Consider the following 17,909-nt stretch of genomic DNA (forward strand, 5'->3'; position numbering starts at 1 on the left):
GCTGGGTCTAGAGATGCTTTTTGAGTAAAGGTTTAACTACAGCCAGCTTGAAGGCCTGTGGTACATAGCCGATCATTAGAGATAGGTTGATCATATTTAAGATCGAAGAATTAATTAATGGCAGGACTTCTTTGAGTAGTTTTGTAGGAATGGGGTCTAAAAGACACGTTGATGGTTTGGAGGAAGTAATTATTTGTCATGGTCCTGGGCCATGTTGGCCCAGTATTCTTAGTTTTTGTGTTTTGTATTTTGTTCCCTATTTATGCCTTGGTTCCTAGGTTATTTAGTTAAGATGTTCCTTATTTGGTTACCTCCTGTGTGCCCCTGTGTATCTGTGAGCCCTCGTCTCTCCTTGTGTTTTATTCCATGTTTTCCCCAGCCCGCTATCTCTGTGTTCTCCCCGTGCTCTCTCTCCTCCTGTCTGAACCTCCGTGTACTTCCTGTTTTACTTTGACAGTCTTTCGTCAGTATGCGTCATGTTGTGTTCACTCCTGCCCTGTCTCGTTATGGATATCTGTGTCAGCTGTGTTACCCGTGTGTTCCCACTTCCCTCGTTAACCCTCTGTGTATTTATGTCTGCGTCTCCCTCAGTTCGGTGTTGCGTTCTCCCTCATCCATGGCCGTGTGTTTCTCTGTGTGTTACGTTTTAGTTTCCCAGTTTAATTTGTATGGTTCTGCTCTCCAGCAATAAAGCTGTGAATTTTGAGTTCATTCCTGCCTCTGTGAGTTTGAGATTGGGTCCTCATCCAGCCTGCACACAGCCGAATCATGACATTATTGAAGTTAACTCAGAAAGATCAATTGGAGAAAAAGAGTCTAACTTAACATCAATGGTACTAAGAGTAGCTGTAGATAATATTACATCTGTGGGATGATTACTGGTAATTTTTTCTCTAATGATAAAAATTTTATTTGTGAAGTTCATGAAGTCATTACTAGTTAACGTTAAAGGGATGGTTGGCTCAAAAGAGCTCTGACTTTTTGTCAGCCTGGCTACAGTGCTGAAGAGAAACCTGGGGTTGTTCTTATTTTCTTCAATCAGTGATGAGTAGTAAGATGTTCTGGCTTTGCGGAGGGCTTTCTTATAAAGCAGCAAACTATTTCTCCAGGCTAAATGATGATCCTCTAGATTTGTGACATGCCATTTCCTCTCCAGATTACGAGTCATCTGCTTTAGGGTACGTGTTTGAGAATTATACCACGGAGTCAGGTACTTCTGATTTGAGACCTTAGTTTTCACAGGAGCTACAGTATCCAGAGTCGTACGTAGTGAGGAGGTGAAATTATTAACATCGACCTCTGTTGGGGTAGCGTTCAGATAGCTGCTCTGCTCTGTGTTGGTACAGGGCATTGGAGATGATAACAGTGGGTGGATTATATTCTTAAACTTAGTTACAGCACTTTCAGAAAGACATCTACTTTGATAAAGTCTACTCTTCACCGCTGTGTAATCAATTATTGTAAATGTAAATGTTATCAGGAAATGATCAGACAGGAGAGGGTTTTCAGGAAACACTGTTAAATGTTCAGGTTCGATGCCATATGTTAAAACAAGATCTAGAGTGTGATTAAAGTGGTGGGTGGGTTCTTTTACATTTTGAGAGAAGCCAATGAGTCTAATAACAGATTACATGCCATGTTGAGGCTGTCATTTTTAGCATCTACATGGATGTTAAAATCACCCACAATAATTATTTTATCTGAGCTCAGAACTAAATTAGATATAAAGTCTGAGAAATCAGACAGAAACTCTGTGTAAGGCCCAGGTGGACGATAGATGATAACAAGTAAGACTGGTTTCTGAGTTTCACAGCTGGGATGGACGTGGCTAAGCATCAGGCTTTCAAATGAATTAAAAGTCTGTCTTGGTCTTTCATTAATTAATAGGCTGGTGTGAAAAATTGCTGCCACACCTCCCCCTCGGCCTGTGCTTCGAGATTTCTGGTAGTTAGAATGACTCGGGGGTGTTGATTCATTTAAACTAACATAATCATCCTGCTGCAACCAGGTTTCTGTAAGGCAGAGTAAATCAATTTGTTGATCAATTATTAAGTCATGTACTAACAGAGACTTGGAGGAGAGAGACCTAATATTTAATAATCCACATTTCACTGTTTTACTCTTTGGTTCAGATGTGGATACTGTATTGTTCTTTCTTTGTGATTGTTTATGTTTAAGTTGTTTGTTGCTGGTTTTTAGTTTGTTTTTTGTCTGTGTGGGAGCTGACACAGTCTCTATGGAGATGGGTTTTTGGGGGGGTAGCAGGAGGAGAGAAGCTGCAGAGAGGCGTGTAAGACTGCAACTCTGCTTCCTGGTCCCAACTCTGGATAGTCATATTTTGGGGGGTTTAATAAATTTGTCCATATTTCTAGAAATGAGAGCTGCTCCATCCAATGTGGGATGGATGCCGTCTCTCCTAACAAGACCAGGTTTCCTCCAGAAGGTTTGCCAATTATCTATGAAGCCCACATCGTTTCTGGGACACCACTCAGACAGCCAGCAATTTAAGGAGAACATGCGGCTAAACATGTCACTCCTGGTCTGATTGGGGAGGGGACCAGAGAAAACTACAGAGTCCGACATTGTTTTGGCAAAGTTGCACACCGATTCAATATTGATTTTAGTGACCTCCGATTGGCGTAACCGGGTGTCATTACTGCCGACGTGAATTATGATTTTACTGAATTTACATTTACCCTTAGCCAGCCAGCAGTTTTAAATTTCCTTCAATGTCGCCTACTCTTGCAACTGGAAGACAATTGACTATGGTTGCCGGTGTCTCTAGCTTCACATGTCTGAGAACAGAATCACCAATTACCAGAGTTTGACCCCCGGCGGGTGCGTCGCCGAGTGGGGAAAAACGGTTAGACACATGAACGGGTTGGTGGTGTACCTGGGGCTTCTGTGTAGGACTATGCTTCCTCCTCACCGTCACCCAGCCGCCCTCTTTCCCCAGCTGCTTGGGGTCTGCCGGGGAACAGTTAGCGGGGCCTACGCTATCTTCGGCTGCACCAGCTACAGGGGCCTGGCTAGCTATGGGTGAATGAAGGGTGCGAAGCCGAGTCTCCAATTCAGTAATCCTGGCCTCCAGCGCTGCAAATATGCTACATTTGTTACAGATATCATTACTGCTAAAGGAGGCCGAGGAGTAGCTAAACATCTGACACAATGAGCAAGAAAGTGCAGAAGGGACAGGTGAAGTAGCCATGGTGCTAACGAGTCGGCTACGAGCTAGGCTAAGCTAGCGAAACAGTACAGAGAAAGTGAGTGAATAGTTTGGCTATAAATTAGGTAGTGAGTACACAGAAAGTGTGCTTCGGATGAAGCACGTGAAGATTATACTATGAAAAAGAATGTATTTAACAGTTGTTAATTAAATTGCTAAGCAAATAAGCTACTCAGAAACACCACTGTGTTTGAGCAGGAACAGGAAGTGATACTCTACCGCAGAGTGAGCGAACACCTCCACTCGTAACCTGAGGTCAGCAAACCAAAACCTTTTAGTGGTCCCCCACACTCGCTTTAAAACCCGAGGGGACCGATCTTTCCAAGCTGTTGCACCCAGATTGTGGAATGCACTTCCCCTATTTCTACGGGGTTTGGACTCAGTGGAGAAAAGCAGCTAAAGTCATTTTTATTTCAAAAAGCTTTTAATTAGACCAGGGTTTTTGTGATGTATTTTATGACTGTATTATGTTTTTACCTTGTCAAGCACTTTGTGACATATGTCTGTGAAAGGTGCTATATAAATAAAGTTTACTTACTTACTTACTCTCTGGTCATGTGATCATGTGGTCTTCCTCAGAGGATCCACCTGTGCCTCCTCTCCTCCACCTGTTACAGTGAGGGAACGTCCTCCATGATGGAGGAGCTGCTGGAAAGTGCTGAGAGTTTCCTCCAGAGTGAGACCTCTGACACAGTTCAGAGGGTCTACGGCAGCAGAGACCTTCATGAGACTAAAAGTCTCAAACACACAACAACATCACACTGACTCCAGTCTGACATCACTGATCAATAATCAAACAGATCAAACTGATTGATAAGCTATCACAACCACAACAACTGTGAAAATAGTTGGATGGATGTTGCTGCTCAGTCACAGCTGCCTGGTCAATGTTTTTCATTAGCAATTTAGCAAAGTTGATGATGGTGATGAGTGTCTGTGTGAGTGAAAGACAGAGAGGGAGAAGACAGTGTTATAACCAGAGATGGGCAGTAACGCGTTACTGTAATCTGATTACTTTTTTCAAGTAACGAGTAAAGTAAGGGATTAGTACTGCAAAAACGGTAATTAGATTACCGTTACTCTCCCGTAGGAACGCTGCGTTACTGCGTTACTAAAACCGTGATTTGTTTGCGAGAATGTCTCATGACAGTGACGTAAGCGAGTGCGCCGTTAGTGACAACAGCTGTGTGCAGATCAACAATGGATCATATATAGAGTGCAGAGAGAGTATGAGCGTGCAGCGTTTAAAGCGTGGAAGCACTGACCTTACTTTGAGTTTGATTCCATAAAAAGTGACAAAAACATTAGCGTCCGCTGTGCGTGGGAAGAAAACTTCTTTTTACAGCGAAAAAAAACCCCTAAACTTCCAAACAAGCACCGAGTAGCTACGACGTAATGGGAAACTCACAGAGAAACTCGCGGATTCTTCCACTGACCGCGGCACACCTGCACCAGGGTAAACCTCCGCCTACTCAACTCCTGCTTTACAGGTGAAAATAGAGCAACAGGACCGCTGAGTCTTTGACTTTATTTATTTTCTGCTGTGTTTTCCTTGCATCTATTTGAAAGAGTGAGTGTAAACACACAAAATATTTTATTTTATGAGCTGGAATGTGCAGAAAATAGGTTTCAATGTTAAACTAATTTCTTCCAGTCAGAGAATGTTGCATATAATTAAATTTTTGCTTGATGTTAAAAGTTAAAAGATTAAAACTAATAAAACAAGTTAAAAAGAGACTTTTCCATCTGATTACATTTTGTATGATGGATTATGCAGAAAAAGTAGAATTGGGCTGAAAGATCTATCGCTTTATCACCTCTTCAGGTTGTAAATCGTGTTTTTAAAAAGTAACTAAGTAATTAATTACTTTTGAAAATAAGTAATCAGTATAGTAATGGGATTACTTTTGGAGGGAAGTGATCAGTAATTAGTTACTGATTACTTTTTTCAAGTAACTTGACCAACACTGGTTATAACCTTCATGTTATGGACGCACAGTGTGAGCACTCAGGTCGCATCAGAGCATCGGGCCGTATAGTGTGAGAACCTGCATCGTGACCTACAAACTTCTCATCTATGAATTTCTAACGAGATTCAGTCGTACAGTTTGAGACAGCTCAGACCTGCTCTGCACAATAACAATGTTTTATTTATGTAGTGATATTTGTTATATGCTGTTACATAAGTACAGGTATCTTTGTGAAATACAGGTATATTAATAAAGAAAAAGCAATAAATCAAAGGGTTTTTTTTATAAATGAGAATTTATATTTTTTAATAACTGGATAAAATATGAAAGTATACTTGATATTCCCTCATGTCCAAAACAACAACAACATGGTGTACATCTGAACATGTAGCATAAAGCAGTATCAGGGGGGGAAAAGCAATCTACACAGCTGCCTGATGCTTCTTTACATGTTTCACTTATACCAGAGGGAGGGTCTCCCAATGTTTTTGCTAGCTGATGTTGTTTGACCAAGTTTCTACCTCTGTGATTCTTTGGTTCCTCCATCCTCTCTCCTCATCTCCTCCAGTTTCTGGACCTTGTCTGTGTCTCCTTCCTCCTTCATCTTCTTAATCAGGAAGTCCAAGTGGACAACAGTGGATGCTGAATCAGCTTTCAGAGCGATTTCCTGCAGTCTGACAGCATGCTGGTAGGAGTCACTTAGCCACTTTTCCTTTTCTGCTGTCAACACTTTCATTTCCTTTTCAAGATTTTCCAAAAGACTCAATATTTTCTCAATTTCCATTTTATTTCTGTGATTCGTCTGCTTCAGAGCTTCTCGGATCTGTCTGATTTCTGTCTGTTTCAGTTCAGCCAGCTTGATTCTGTCTTTCAGGTTTTGGATGCAGGCTTTCAGTCTTATTCGTTCATTTAACACTTCGGCTGTTTTCACCAGTTTTTGAGGATTCGATTTTCCCAACAAGTCTGTCAAATGATCCATGTTTGTCTGTGTAAGTTCCCATGAATTTCTAAAATTTGTGTTTTCCTCCATTTGCTCTTCATGCTGGCAGTTATTAAACAGGAAGTAAACAGGCTGACTGTCCTCATTTTTGGCACATTTAATGTTTGCAGCTTCAAGAACTTGAAGAGGGTTTTTAGGCCTGCTTCCATCTGAGTGTGTGATCAGAGCTATGATGTTTTGCTCCAAGTTCTTTCCAAACAGAGACATCACTGAATCAAAGACGTACAGCAGCCGCTCACTCAGTCGATTATCACTCGCCTTCATCACCAGACCCACTGCATGAACTTCATGGACTCCATCATCTGATTGAAACAGGTCCAGTAATCTGTAACTGATGGTGTCATCATGTTCGATCCCTCTGGTGTCTCCATATCCAGGAGTATTGATGATGGTCAGAGAGTAGGGCAGAGTTTCATCTTCAAAACCAAAGATCTCGTACACCATCACATCTGATGTCTGACTTCTTCTCTCCTCCTCTGTGATCTGAAACCAGACTTCATCCTCCCACTTCACTCCCATGGTGTAGTTGAGCAGAGCGTTGATCAGAGTGGATTTTCCTGCTCCTGTTTCTCCCACCAGTAAGATGGTTCTGTTCGGCTTGTTTGGATTTTTTTCTCCAACAGTCATTCTTGTCAGAGTTCCAAACTCCTCTTTCTTCAGTCTCAGCTGGTAGACAGCAGGAGGTCCTGACCTGATGAGAAAACTGTGTGAGATGATGTCTTCATGTGGTGATGAGATCAAACTGATCCTGCACAGAAAAGCATAGAAAGTCTTCGGTACACATGAAAACATTATAAACAGGTTCCTACTGTTTAACATTGAAAACTGAGCTGATGCTTTTCTGCTCAGAATCTAAGGTCACATAAAATTAAACCTTTTCTTTTAGTCCAAATAGATTGTTTTTTTGTTTTTTTTTTGTCTGCTCTACCAAAGCATTAGTGGTCACACTGCTACTTTTTAATTATACTTTTATTTTCCCTCAACCTTTGATTGGGTTGGCATGACATCATCTGGGTGAGCCACAGCTGTTGCTGCCCTGGATTCATACAGTTTTAATTTCATTTTTAGTTTTTATTGTAAGTATTAGAATATTGGGGTGATTTTCTATGCAGATTTAAACATCTGGCATCAAAGTAGAGAAAGTGAAACTTTATATTTATTTTATTTTATTTTTATTTACCACATTTTCTATACTATAAGGAGCAGTTAAAGTCCTTTAATTTCTCAAAAATCATCAGTGCGCCTTTTAATCCAGTGTGTCTTATGTATTAATTCTGGTTGTGTTTACTGACCTTGAACCAATTTTATGTGGTACATGGCCCTCAAAAATCTGTCAAAAAATGTTTAAGTACCACTTTGGTAAGGTACAAAGCCACACTGCTTGATGGATTGTTGGAGCGTTACGGCTACCGTAGTCAGGAGCGTCGCGGAGTAATCTGGGTCCTAAACTCCGTCTCTTCAGGTCCGAAAGTCAAACAAACAATGCGGCATCACTGAGAATTAAAACTGTCTAAATTCTTTCATCTTTAATAAAATCATCAGCGTTGCTGCTTTACCAGGTGTAACAAATAAGTTTAACATCCAGGCATCCAAAACAGAATTTATTAAAGTTAACGGAGTTAAGAGCTAGCAAGAAGTTAGCTCGCTAGTTTCCACCTAAACATGATATATGATGTTCTGACTGAGAGATTTCTGAAAACATTAAAACATAAAGCTCTGCTATTGTGACAGGTTGAAAGACTACTGAAAGTAAAAGGGTTATACAGTTAATACTAATTCATCTTAGTTGATAAAAATAATGTAAATACAGTAAAGAAATTGTTGACAAGTTATTATTTTTCATGTTACACCAATGGTTCTCATTTTATTCAAGAGAGATGCCATCTGCACATCACTGATCGACTAGTAAGCCTTTTCTGGGATTGATTGGTAGTGTCTCCATTCTCCACAAGGGGGCTTTCGTGCGCTTTCCTCATTGCAATAAACAACTGCATGAGTGAAGCAAGTCAAAATGATGAAAAATCTCACGATTCTTTTCCCCCTGTTTTCAGGTAAAAGTGTTTAAAAGTTGATATATTTACAATCTGCACATTGTTAATATGTGCAGGTAATAGGTAGCCCTTCATTGTTTTGTAAGCTATAGATGCATTACATTACAGTTGTTTTGTGCACATAGATACAAAACAACCTCAGTTGTTTGAGCCCCAGTTTTATACTATATAATGTCCATTAAGCTAACGGCAGGAGAGGTAGAGTATCACTTCCTGTTCCTGTTCTAACACACAGTAGCTTATCTGCAGAGCAGTTTAACTAAAAACTTTTAGATAAGTCTGTGAAGGTTCTCAGTCATCCAGGTCATCATAGTCAAAGGAGTTTGCAAAGAAAAGCGTCTGGACTTCTTTAAGTTGCTTGAAGACGTTTCACCTCTCATCCGAGAAGCTTCTTCAGTTCTAAGGTCAAATGGTGAAGAGTCCCAGATTTAGAGAGTTTTCTGTTTCTGAGTAGCTTATCTGCTTAGCAATTTAATTAACAACTTTTAAATACATTCTTCCTTCATAGTATAACCTAAGCATGTTTCATCCGAAGCACACTTTCTGTGTACTCACTACCTAATTTTTAGCCAAAGTATTCACTCACTGTGTCTGTACTCTTTGCTAGCTTAGCTTAGCTCGTAGCCGACTCGTTAGCACCATGGCTACTTTACCTGTCCCTCCTGCACTTTCCTGCTCATTGTGTCAGATGTTTAGTTACTCCTCAGCCTCCTTTAGCAGTAATGATACCTGTAACAAATGTAGCATATTTGCAGCTCTGGAGGCCAGGATTACTGAATTGGAGACTCGGCTTCGCACCCTTCATTCACTCGTAGCTAGCCAGGTCACTGTAGCTGGTGCAGCCGAAGAAAACGTAGGCCCCGCTAGCTGTTCCCAAGCAGCAGGGGAAAGAGGGCAGCTGGGTGACCGTGAGGAGGAAGCATAGTCTTTTTTTTTTTTTTTTTTTTTTTACCAGTGCAGAAGTTTTGGCCCAGTGCAGAAGTTTTGGCACGAGATATGTGAAGACTTATCAAAGTGTCTGAAATGTAACATTCCAACTTCCCCCTTAGTGTGTTTGTTGGGCAGCTTAGATAATGTCACTTCAGAAAAGAATATCGCCCATATGGTTTTCACTGCCCTATGCATAGCCAAGAAAACTGTCCTCATGAACTGGAAAAATAAAAACAATCTTAATTCTAACCAATATAGAAATTATCTATTAGACTACATTAGTTTTGATACAGCCTCGGCCACCACATCAGATCAATTGCTCTGGGCTCCTTTGATCGGCTCCATCACCTAGTGGGGGTGGGGGGTCATAGTTTGGTCCCGCCTTCAATGTTGTGATTGGTGTGGGGGTAGGGACAGGCTTAGGGCGTCGGGGGATTCCCCGGAGGCATCTTCCTTGGGGGGCTCAACCCAGGGTAGCGGTCATGTCCGGTTGGGGGCTCTTTTCTGACCATTTCCTCGTGGCTGCGTGCAGCGGGGCTAGGGGAGGGTCTGTGGTGATGGACGTGGGTTACTGACCTGGTGGCCTGTCTGCCCCTGGGTGGGTCCGGGATGGGCGTGAGGGTCTGGGGGCGCTCCATCTCTGGGCCGGGGCCCTGGCTGGGCCTCGGGGCCTTGGGTCCTGGTTTGTGTGTTGCCGGGGTTGTGGGCGGGTGGGTGCATGGGAGCCCATCCCTGGCGCAGGGTGCCGCCGGTGTGTCGAATCACCTGTGGGGCTCTTCAACCGATGGGGGAGATTGTTACACCTTGCAGGAGCTTTCCTCCCCTCAGGAACTCTCTGCAGGAGGGGGAGATACAGGAGAGGTGGAGGAAGATCTCAGCCTGGGCGTCTATTGTCTCATGTAGTCTGGAAGACGAGTGGATGGTGGGGTGGGTGCAGTTTTCTCTGTGGTGGGGTTGGGTGGACTGTCCCGGGCTCTGTGGGGCCGGGGGGCGCTGCCGCGCTGGGCCCCGGTCTGGATGGGCCTGGGCCCCCTTTTCCCTGGCAGGTCGCGGAGTGTGGGAGTGCCTACTGGGGTCAGCGGGGGAGCTGGCCCCAGGGAGGGGTCACTGCCCCTCCCTTCCTTTCCTCCCCATCTCCAGCTGCCTCCCTCCTCCCGCTCCACCACAACCACCCACACATGCAGGGCCTTGGAGTAGGGGTATGTCACCAGGATGCAGAGGAGGCTCCCCCCCCCCCCCCCCTCTGTCCCCTTCTGGCTGCCTCTGCCTCAATTTTATCCCACAACTCAGACATTCACATTACTCACACCCTCATTACACATACATATAGGATCTTGGGGGTGGGCACAATACACGGAGTCCAAGTTACCATCAGGGTGTACACCTCACCCCTGGCTTCGTTGCCCACCTCTCAATTTTAAATACATGTAGACATTGAGGGCCAACAGGAGGGACTATGCGCTTACCTGCTGCTCTCTGGCAGGTAGCTCCATGCCCTCCTGGGTTTTAATTGCACCTTAGAACACACATGCATCAACACTACTATGAGCGGGTGGAGGGAGGTTTGGAGTCTTTTCTCACCCCCGTTCTCTGCGGCCTGCTGGAGCAGGGGGGGCTGGGAGGAGTTGGCCGTCCGGCTGCGGTCTGGGGTGTGGGGCCTCCCTGCTGCTGCGGAGTCGGGGCGGTCTGCCTCTCCCCACCGCAGGGAAAAGGGTAACACCACCTGGGTCTGGGTGCAGTTCCCCCCTCCAGGGGCAAGGGTACCTAGACCCGGTATGTAGAGTACGCTTGGGGAGTGTGATTGCGTATACAGCGTCTCTTTATATTTGTCTCCACGTCGGTTGAGTGTAAAGTGCACATGAGAGCATGAGGGTGGGAATGGATGTTTGTGTCTGTGTGTGCCTGTATGTTTGTGTCTATATGTCAGGTTGGGTATCAGACGCCACCTCTCTGGGGACATCTCGGGCCTTCCAAGGTTTGGAGGCCTATCTCCACCCACCACCACTTCCCCTGCCGGTGGCGGACTCCCTCAGGTGTCGGTGCGTTGGTGGTTCTTTGTATCTGGGGGTGGGCGTCCGGGTACACACCGGCTCACTCCTTGGCGGCCGCTTATTGGGGCTCGTTCGGGCCATTTCGGAGGTGGGGTGCCCCCGGCCTCTGGGCCTGGGGCTCGGTCACTCAGGCACAGCTGGCTGCCGGCGGAGCTCACGGGCGCGTCACTGCAACTCCCCCTGGCTTCTGCTCCGCGGCTGCTGAGTGAGCCCTCATCTGGGACTCCCCTTAGCTCTAACTGGGACAGTGGCGCAGCTGCCCCTCTGTGGGTCTTCCTTGGTCTCTTGTGTTCTGGGGGCCTCTGGATGTCTGGAGTTTTGATCTCCTCCATACCCGCTTGATACCATAAAGGACAGGGCTGTGGCTCCCCACACTCCCTAGCAGATCATTACATGGAGAAACCTTTGGAATGCAAGCATGCTGATCCACACAGGTATGCACACAGGTGTACACACGGGTATTCACAGACGCGGACTAAAGCTTTCTTGGCTGCTGCCTCAAAGCACACTGTGCGCTGTCTATCTTGCGTGCTGAACAATATCGTCTATTATTTAGTAACTATTGATATTTATGACTAGGTAGTTTACTGTGATGGTGCTTTTTTTTATTTATTTATTATGTTGCTCTTTGTTGTTTGCTGTCTCCTCTGTTTGTTTGTTTTTTCTCCATACAGGTGACCCAGGAGTTTGTTTTTTTTTGTTGTTTGTTGTTTTTTTTCTCTCTTCCCCCCCTTCTCACCGTCTTTTCTCCCCTTTGGTTTTCTTTCTTTCTCTCCCCCTCTTTCTTTCATTCTTTCCCCCTGTCCTATTAAAAAAAAAAAAAAAAAAAGATGACAAAGGATGAACTGAAGCTCCGCCATCACGTGATGTCACATGCTGCTGTTTCTGATGTCACTTAAAAAAAAAAGAGGAAGCATAGTCTTAAACAGAAGCCCCAGGTACACCACCAACCCGTTCATGTGTCTAACCGTTTTTCCCCACTCTGCGACACACCCGCCGGGGGTCAAACTCTGGTAATTGGCGATTCTGTTCTGAGACATGTGAAGCTAGAGACACCGGCAACCATAGTCAATTGTCTTCCAGGGGCCAGAGCAGGCGACATTGAATGAAATTTAAAACTGCTGGCTAAGGGTAAACGTGAATTTAGTAAAATTATAATTCACGTCGGCAGTAATGACACCCGGTTACGTCAATTGGAGGTCACTAAAATCACTAAAATCAATATTGAATCGGTGTGTAACTCAATCAGACCAGGAGTGACATGTTTAGCCGCATGTTCTCCTTAAATTGCTGGCTGTCTGAGTGGTGTCCCAGAAACGATGTATGTGGGCTTCTTGTTAGGAGAGACGGCATCCATCCCACTTTGGATGGAGCAGCTCTCATTTCTAGAAATATCGACAGACTTATTAACCCCCCCCCGAAAAACGAAAATGACTATGGAGAGTTGGGACCAGGAAGCAGAGTTGCAGTCTTACGGTGCATTCACACCGAACGCAATAGACGCGACCAACCCCAAGCTGGTTGCGTGCACATTTGTTCCTCGAAGCGCATCCAACACGAATTGGTCACACTTCAAAATATGCAATTTTCACGTGCATGAAGTGGAAATGTGGGAGGACGTACTGCCAGACGGTAGGGGAGACCGGGGATAGTTGTAACGTGGGTCAGTTGTAACACTTCCAATTTCTCCAATCAGGGCTAAGTTTCAAATGATGTGACTCATCCTGTGCATGCCCAACTCAGTTCTGCTATCACATGTGAAAAATCAGCACATTTTGTCAAACACAGACAATTTAACATGAAAAAAAGTAATTTGTATGCCAAAAAGTAAGTTTTTCTACTTCATTTCAATTTCTAATAGCATTATCTGCTTTGCAGTTAAACTCATCAAACCTAAATGATGTTATTTGTATGTCTATGGGGATATATTCTGTGTAGGTCTTTAGTGCTAATGTTTTAGCCATTGGCTGTAATGTTAGCTAGTTCATGGCTATAGGAGTCTGGGTCAGTTGTAACAGCAACAGTCTGGGTTAGTTGTAACAATAATGCAGATGTTACAACTTACCACACTAGTACTTTAACTTATATTAAATAAGTTGGGGCAACGACATCAGCAGAGAGAGATTCACTGGTCGCTTTTGTATATGTGGTTGATGCCATTGGCAACACAATTCCTCCACTGTTTGTGTTCCCACACATACATTATGCAGACCACTGTGTCAGAGATGGACCAGTAGGAAGTACTGGTAGTGGAAATAAATCAGGATGGGTGCAAGAAACAGATTTCCTCATCTTTCTGAAGCACTTTGCAAACCACACCAAGGTAAGCCATGATAAAAAGTAATGGAATTGCGATGCTGGTGAACAACTACATTTTTTCAGCTTCATTGTTATGTTCAAAATTGGTGCAAGAGTTGTAGGTTATAATGCCCACTGAGCCAATGAGGCCAAACTCAAGGAAGACCAACCAAAATTAATGAAATATTCAGTTGCAGAAAATTCCAAAACTTGTCTTTTTTGGGGGGTTGGAATACGTTAAAAAGCTAGATTTCTGCATTCTGTCACACACACACACAGCTACATGAATGGCTCTAAGTGCATTCATGTGTTGAATAAACAAAGATTACATGTTAATGTTTTGTTAGTACCCATATTTCATTGTGTTACATTTCACCCCAGGATATGTTGCAACTAACCCAGACTATGGGGTTAATTGTAACATTTCACTCTTCGTGTTTGAAACCATACCATGCAACGGGTAATTGTGCTGCAGAGAAAATAGCTGCACTATTTAATAGCCGAGACATGTAAATACTTAGCATTACATTTTGAATCCACCACCTTAAAAGAGCTCCAATTTACAGACAGAAATGTCAAAAATGTTACAACTATCCCTGGTGTCCCCTATGCTTGGAAGATGGCAGCTGTTGATCTAGCGTTTGAAGAGACTCTCACTTCTCTATTTACTGTGGAGAGCAGAGCAGCGGCATAAAGGACGTCCTCTTTTTTTTTTTTTTTTTTTTTTTTTTTTTTCTTCTTTTTTTTCTTTTTTTTTCTTCTTTTTTTTTTTCTCTTTTTTCTTTCTTCTTTTTCTTTTCCTCTTCCTAAAAAACTATCTGACCTGATCAGACAAGGACCTGAGAAATGCATCTGGCCCTGCAGCTGATCCTCATACTGTTCGTTGAATTCAGAAATTTATTTTAAAAAGCCATTATTAAAAAAGGAAAACAGCGAGGAAAGGCCGAGTTGTGCAAAATTACTCAAGAACTGGACGGAAAATTAGTCAATCCAAATTATTGTCTGAATGTTTGGAGGAGTTGGCATTTCAGCCAGTGGTGTTTGCCACTCTGCACACGTTTCAGTAAATTCCTGCACCCATTTCCCTGGCAAAATATAAAGAAATGATGCGTGGCTCAAGACTTTTGCACAGTGCTGTGTGATAGGTAAGAAAAGCTACAGTTAAATGCCAGTTTGTTTGTTTATTAAATTCATTTTAGAATTTGAAAATGGCTTGTAGGTCACTGCAGGTGTTATGGGAAAAAAGAGACGTCAGCGTCATAATGTTACTGTGCATTGCATAGTAATGGGATTAGTGTTAAATCTGATTATATTTTAGGCTCCCAGTTTTTTTTTTTTTTTTTTTTTTTTTTTTTTTTTGTGCCTGTCCCGTTTGGCTCTTTTGCCATCAGAATTGTTGTCTAAAGGCAAAGAAAGATGCCCAACGGATTTACTTTACCAAACTGACCATCCCAGCCTTGCCGTAATGGTCCATTTGATTCACCTTTTATTGTTTATTTTATTTTCACTTACTGAATACGGGACAGACTTGACTGGGGGAAAGAAGGGGAGAAAGAAAGAGGGAAAGAGAAACAGCTGAGAAGAGGGACGGGGGAGAAGGGCAAAAGACAAAAACCAACAGAACGGGCAGAGAAAAAAAAAATGCATATATCAATCACCTGGATCACCTGCTGAGAAAGAAAAAAGAAAGCAAGCAGAAGAGAACAAGAGTAATAGAATAAACAACATCACAATGATATATGGGAATATGACAGTAAATACTAAATGTTAAACATTATTGTGCAGCACATAAGATCAGCAGAACACAGTGTGCTTTGAGGTAGGAGCCAAAAAGGGTGTAGTTTGTGGGTGTGATCACCCGTGTGTACACCTGTGAGCATGGACGCGCTTGTTTTTTTAAAAGGTTCCTTCATGTAATAATCTGCTAGAGGGTGTGGGGGGGGCACAGCCCCGTCCTCCAGGGCGTGAAGCAGGTGTGGAGGAGATCAAGACTCCAGACATCCAGAGGCCCCCAGAACACAAGAGACCAAGGAAGACCAACAGAGGGGCAGCTGCGCCACTGTCCCGGAAAGAGCTGAGGAGAGTCCCAGATGAGGGCTCACTCAGCAGCCGCGGAGCAGAAGCCAGGGGGAGTTGCAGTGACGCGCCCGTGAGCTCCGCCGGCAGCCAGCTGCGCCTGAGTGACCGAGCCCCAGGCCGAGAGGCCGGGGGCACCCCACCTCCGAAGTGGCCCGAGCGAGCCCCAGGCTCCAGGCCCCGATAAGCGGCCGCCAAGGAGTGAGCTGGTGTGTACCTGGACGCCCACCCCCAGACACAAAGAACCACCAACGCACCGATGTCTGAGGGGGTCCGCCACTGGCAGGGGAAGTGGTGGTAGGGGGAGATAGGCCTCCAAACCTTGGAGGGCCTGAGATGTCCCCAGAGAGGTGGCGCCTGACACCCAACCTGACATATAGACACAGACATACAGGCATACACAGATACAAACATCCATTCCCACCCTCATGCTCTCATATGCACTTACTCCACACTCAACCAACGTGGAGACAGACATAAAGAGACGCTGTACACACGATCACACTCCCCAAGCGTACTCTACAAACCGGGTCTAGGTGCCCCCGCCCCTGGAGGGGGGAACTGCACCCAGACCCAGGTGGTGTTTCCCTTTTCCCTGCGGTGGGGGGAGGCAGACCGCCCCGACTCCGCAGCAGCAGGAAGGCTCCACACTCCAGACCGCAGTCGGACGGCCAACTCCTCCTCCTAGCCCCCCTGCTCCAGCAGGCCGCAGAGAACGGGGGTGAGAGAAGACTCCAAACCTCCCTCCACCCGCTCATTGTAATGTTGATGCATGTGTGTTCTAAGGTTCATTTAAAACCCAGGAGGGCATGGAGCTACCTGCCAGAGAGCAGCAGGTAAGTGCATGGTCCCTCCTGCTAGCCCTCAATGTCTACGTGTATTTAAAATTGAGAGGTGGGCAACGATGCCAGGGGTGGGGTGTACACCCTGATGGTAACTTGGACTCCGTGTATTGTGCCCACCCCCAAGATCCTATATGTATGTGTAATGAGGGTGTGAGTAATGTGAATGTCTTACCACACTAGTACTTTAACTTATATTAAATAAGTTGGGGCAACGACATCAGCAGAGAGAGGTTCACTGGTCGCTTTTGTATATGTGGTTGATGCCATTGGCAACACAATTCCTCCACTGTTTGTGTTCCCACACATACATTATGCAGACCACTGTGTCAGAGATGGACCAGTAGGAAGTACTGGTAGTGGAAATAAATCAGGATGGGTGCAAGAAACAGATTTCCTCATCTTTCTGAAGCACTTTGCAAACCACACCAAGGTAAGCCATGATAAAAAGTAATGGAATTGCGATGCTGGTGAACAACTACATTTTTTCAGCTTCATTGTTATGTTCAAAATTGGTGCAAGAGTTGTAGGTTATAATGCCCACTGAGCCAATGAGGCCAAACTCAAGGAAGACCAACCAAAATTAATGAAATATTCAGTTGCAGAAAATTCCAAAACTTGTCTTTTTTGGGGGGTTGGAATACGTTAAAAAGCTAGATTTCTGCATTCTGTCACACACACACACAGCTACATGAATGGCTCTAAGTGCATTCATGTGTTGAATAAACAAAGATTACATGTTAATGTTTTGTTAGTACCCATATTTCATTGTGTTACATTTCACCCCAGGATATGTTGCAACTAACCCAGACTATGGGGTTAATTGTAACATTTCACTCTTCGTGTTTGAAACCATACCATGCAACGGGTAATTGTGCTGCAGAGAAAATAGCTGCACTATTTAATAGCCGAGACATGTAAATACTTAGCATTACATTTTGAATCCACCACCTTAAAAGAGCTCCAATTTACAGACAGAAATGTCAAAAATGTTACAACTATCCCTGGTGTCCCCTATGCTTGGAAGATGGCAGCTGTTGATCTAGCGTTTGAAGAGACTCTCACTTCTCTATTTACTGTGGAGAGCAGAGCAGCGGCATAAAGGACGTCCTCACCGTACCTGGGTCCATCAGGTCCTCCAGAAGAGTGAGCAGTTTGGTGAGATTCACCACTTGCTCCAGGAGCTGCGCCTGGATAACGGCCACTTTTGGCGGTATCACCGTCTTTCCCTCACTAGTGATGTGTCACTCGCGAACGAAACAGCTCTTAGAGCTGACTCTTTGAAGTGAACGACGCAAGCCGTCATCACGTCATCAAGTGTAAATAGCTCACAGTTCCCTTCTACTCAATCAGAATCAGAATCAGAATCAGAATCAGAATGGGGTTTATTGCCAGATGTTGAGGTTTACAACATTAGGAAATTGCTGCGGTGCTTCAGTGCAAACAATAAGAATTAAAGTGCTAT

The 17,909-nt window shown here is 44.3% G+C and overlaps 1 protein-coding gene across 1 annotated transcript in view; it reads right to left on the minus strand.

The window, feature by feature from the left end:
* Positions 1 to 5,537: 5,537 nt before the first annotated feature.
* LOC120733588 overlaps positions 5,538 to 17,909 on the minus strand; it is a 34,102-nt gene continuing 21,730 nt past the window's right edge. Inside the window, exon 4 of the mRNA XM_040031882.1 lies at positions 5,538 to 6,944. Coding sequence (XP_039887816.1) covers positions 5,714 to 6,944 — 1,231 coding nt within the window. The 3' untranslated portion in view covers positions 5,538 to 5,713. The remainder of the gene's footprint in view (positions 6,945 to 17,909) is intronic.

This window comes from Simochromis diagramma, unplaced genomic scaffold (genome assembly GCF_900408965.1).
Source record: "Simochromis diagramma unplaced genomic scaffold, fSimDia1.1 OVJJ01000786.1, whole genome shotgun sequence".
Classification (NCBI taxonomy): domain Eukaryota; kingdom Metazoa; phylum Chordata; class Actinopteri; order Cichliformes; family Cichlidae; genus Simochromis; species Simochromis diagramma.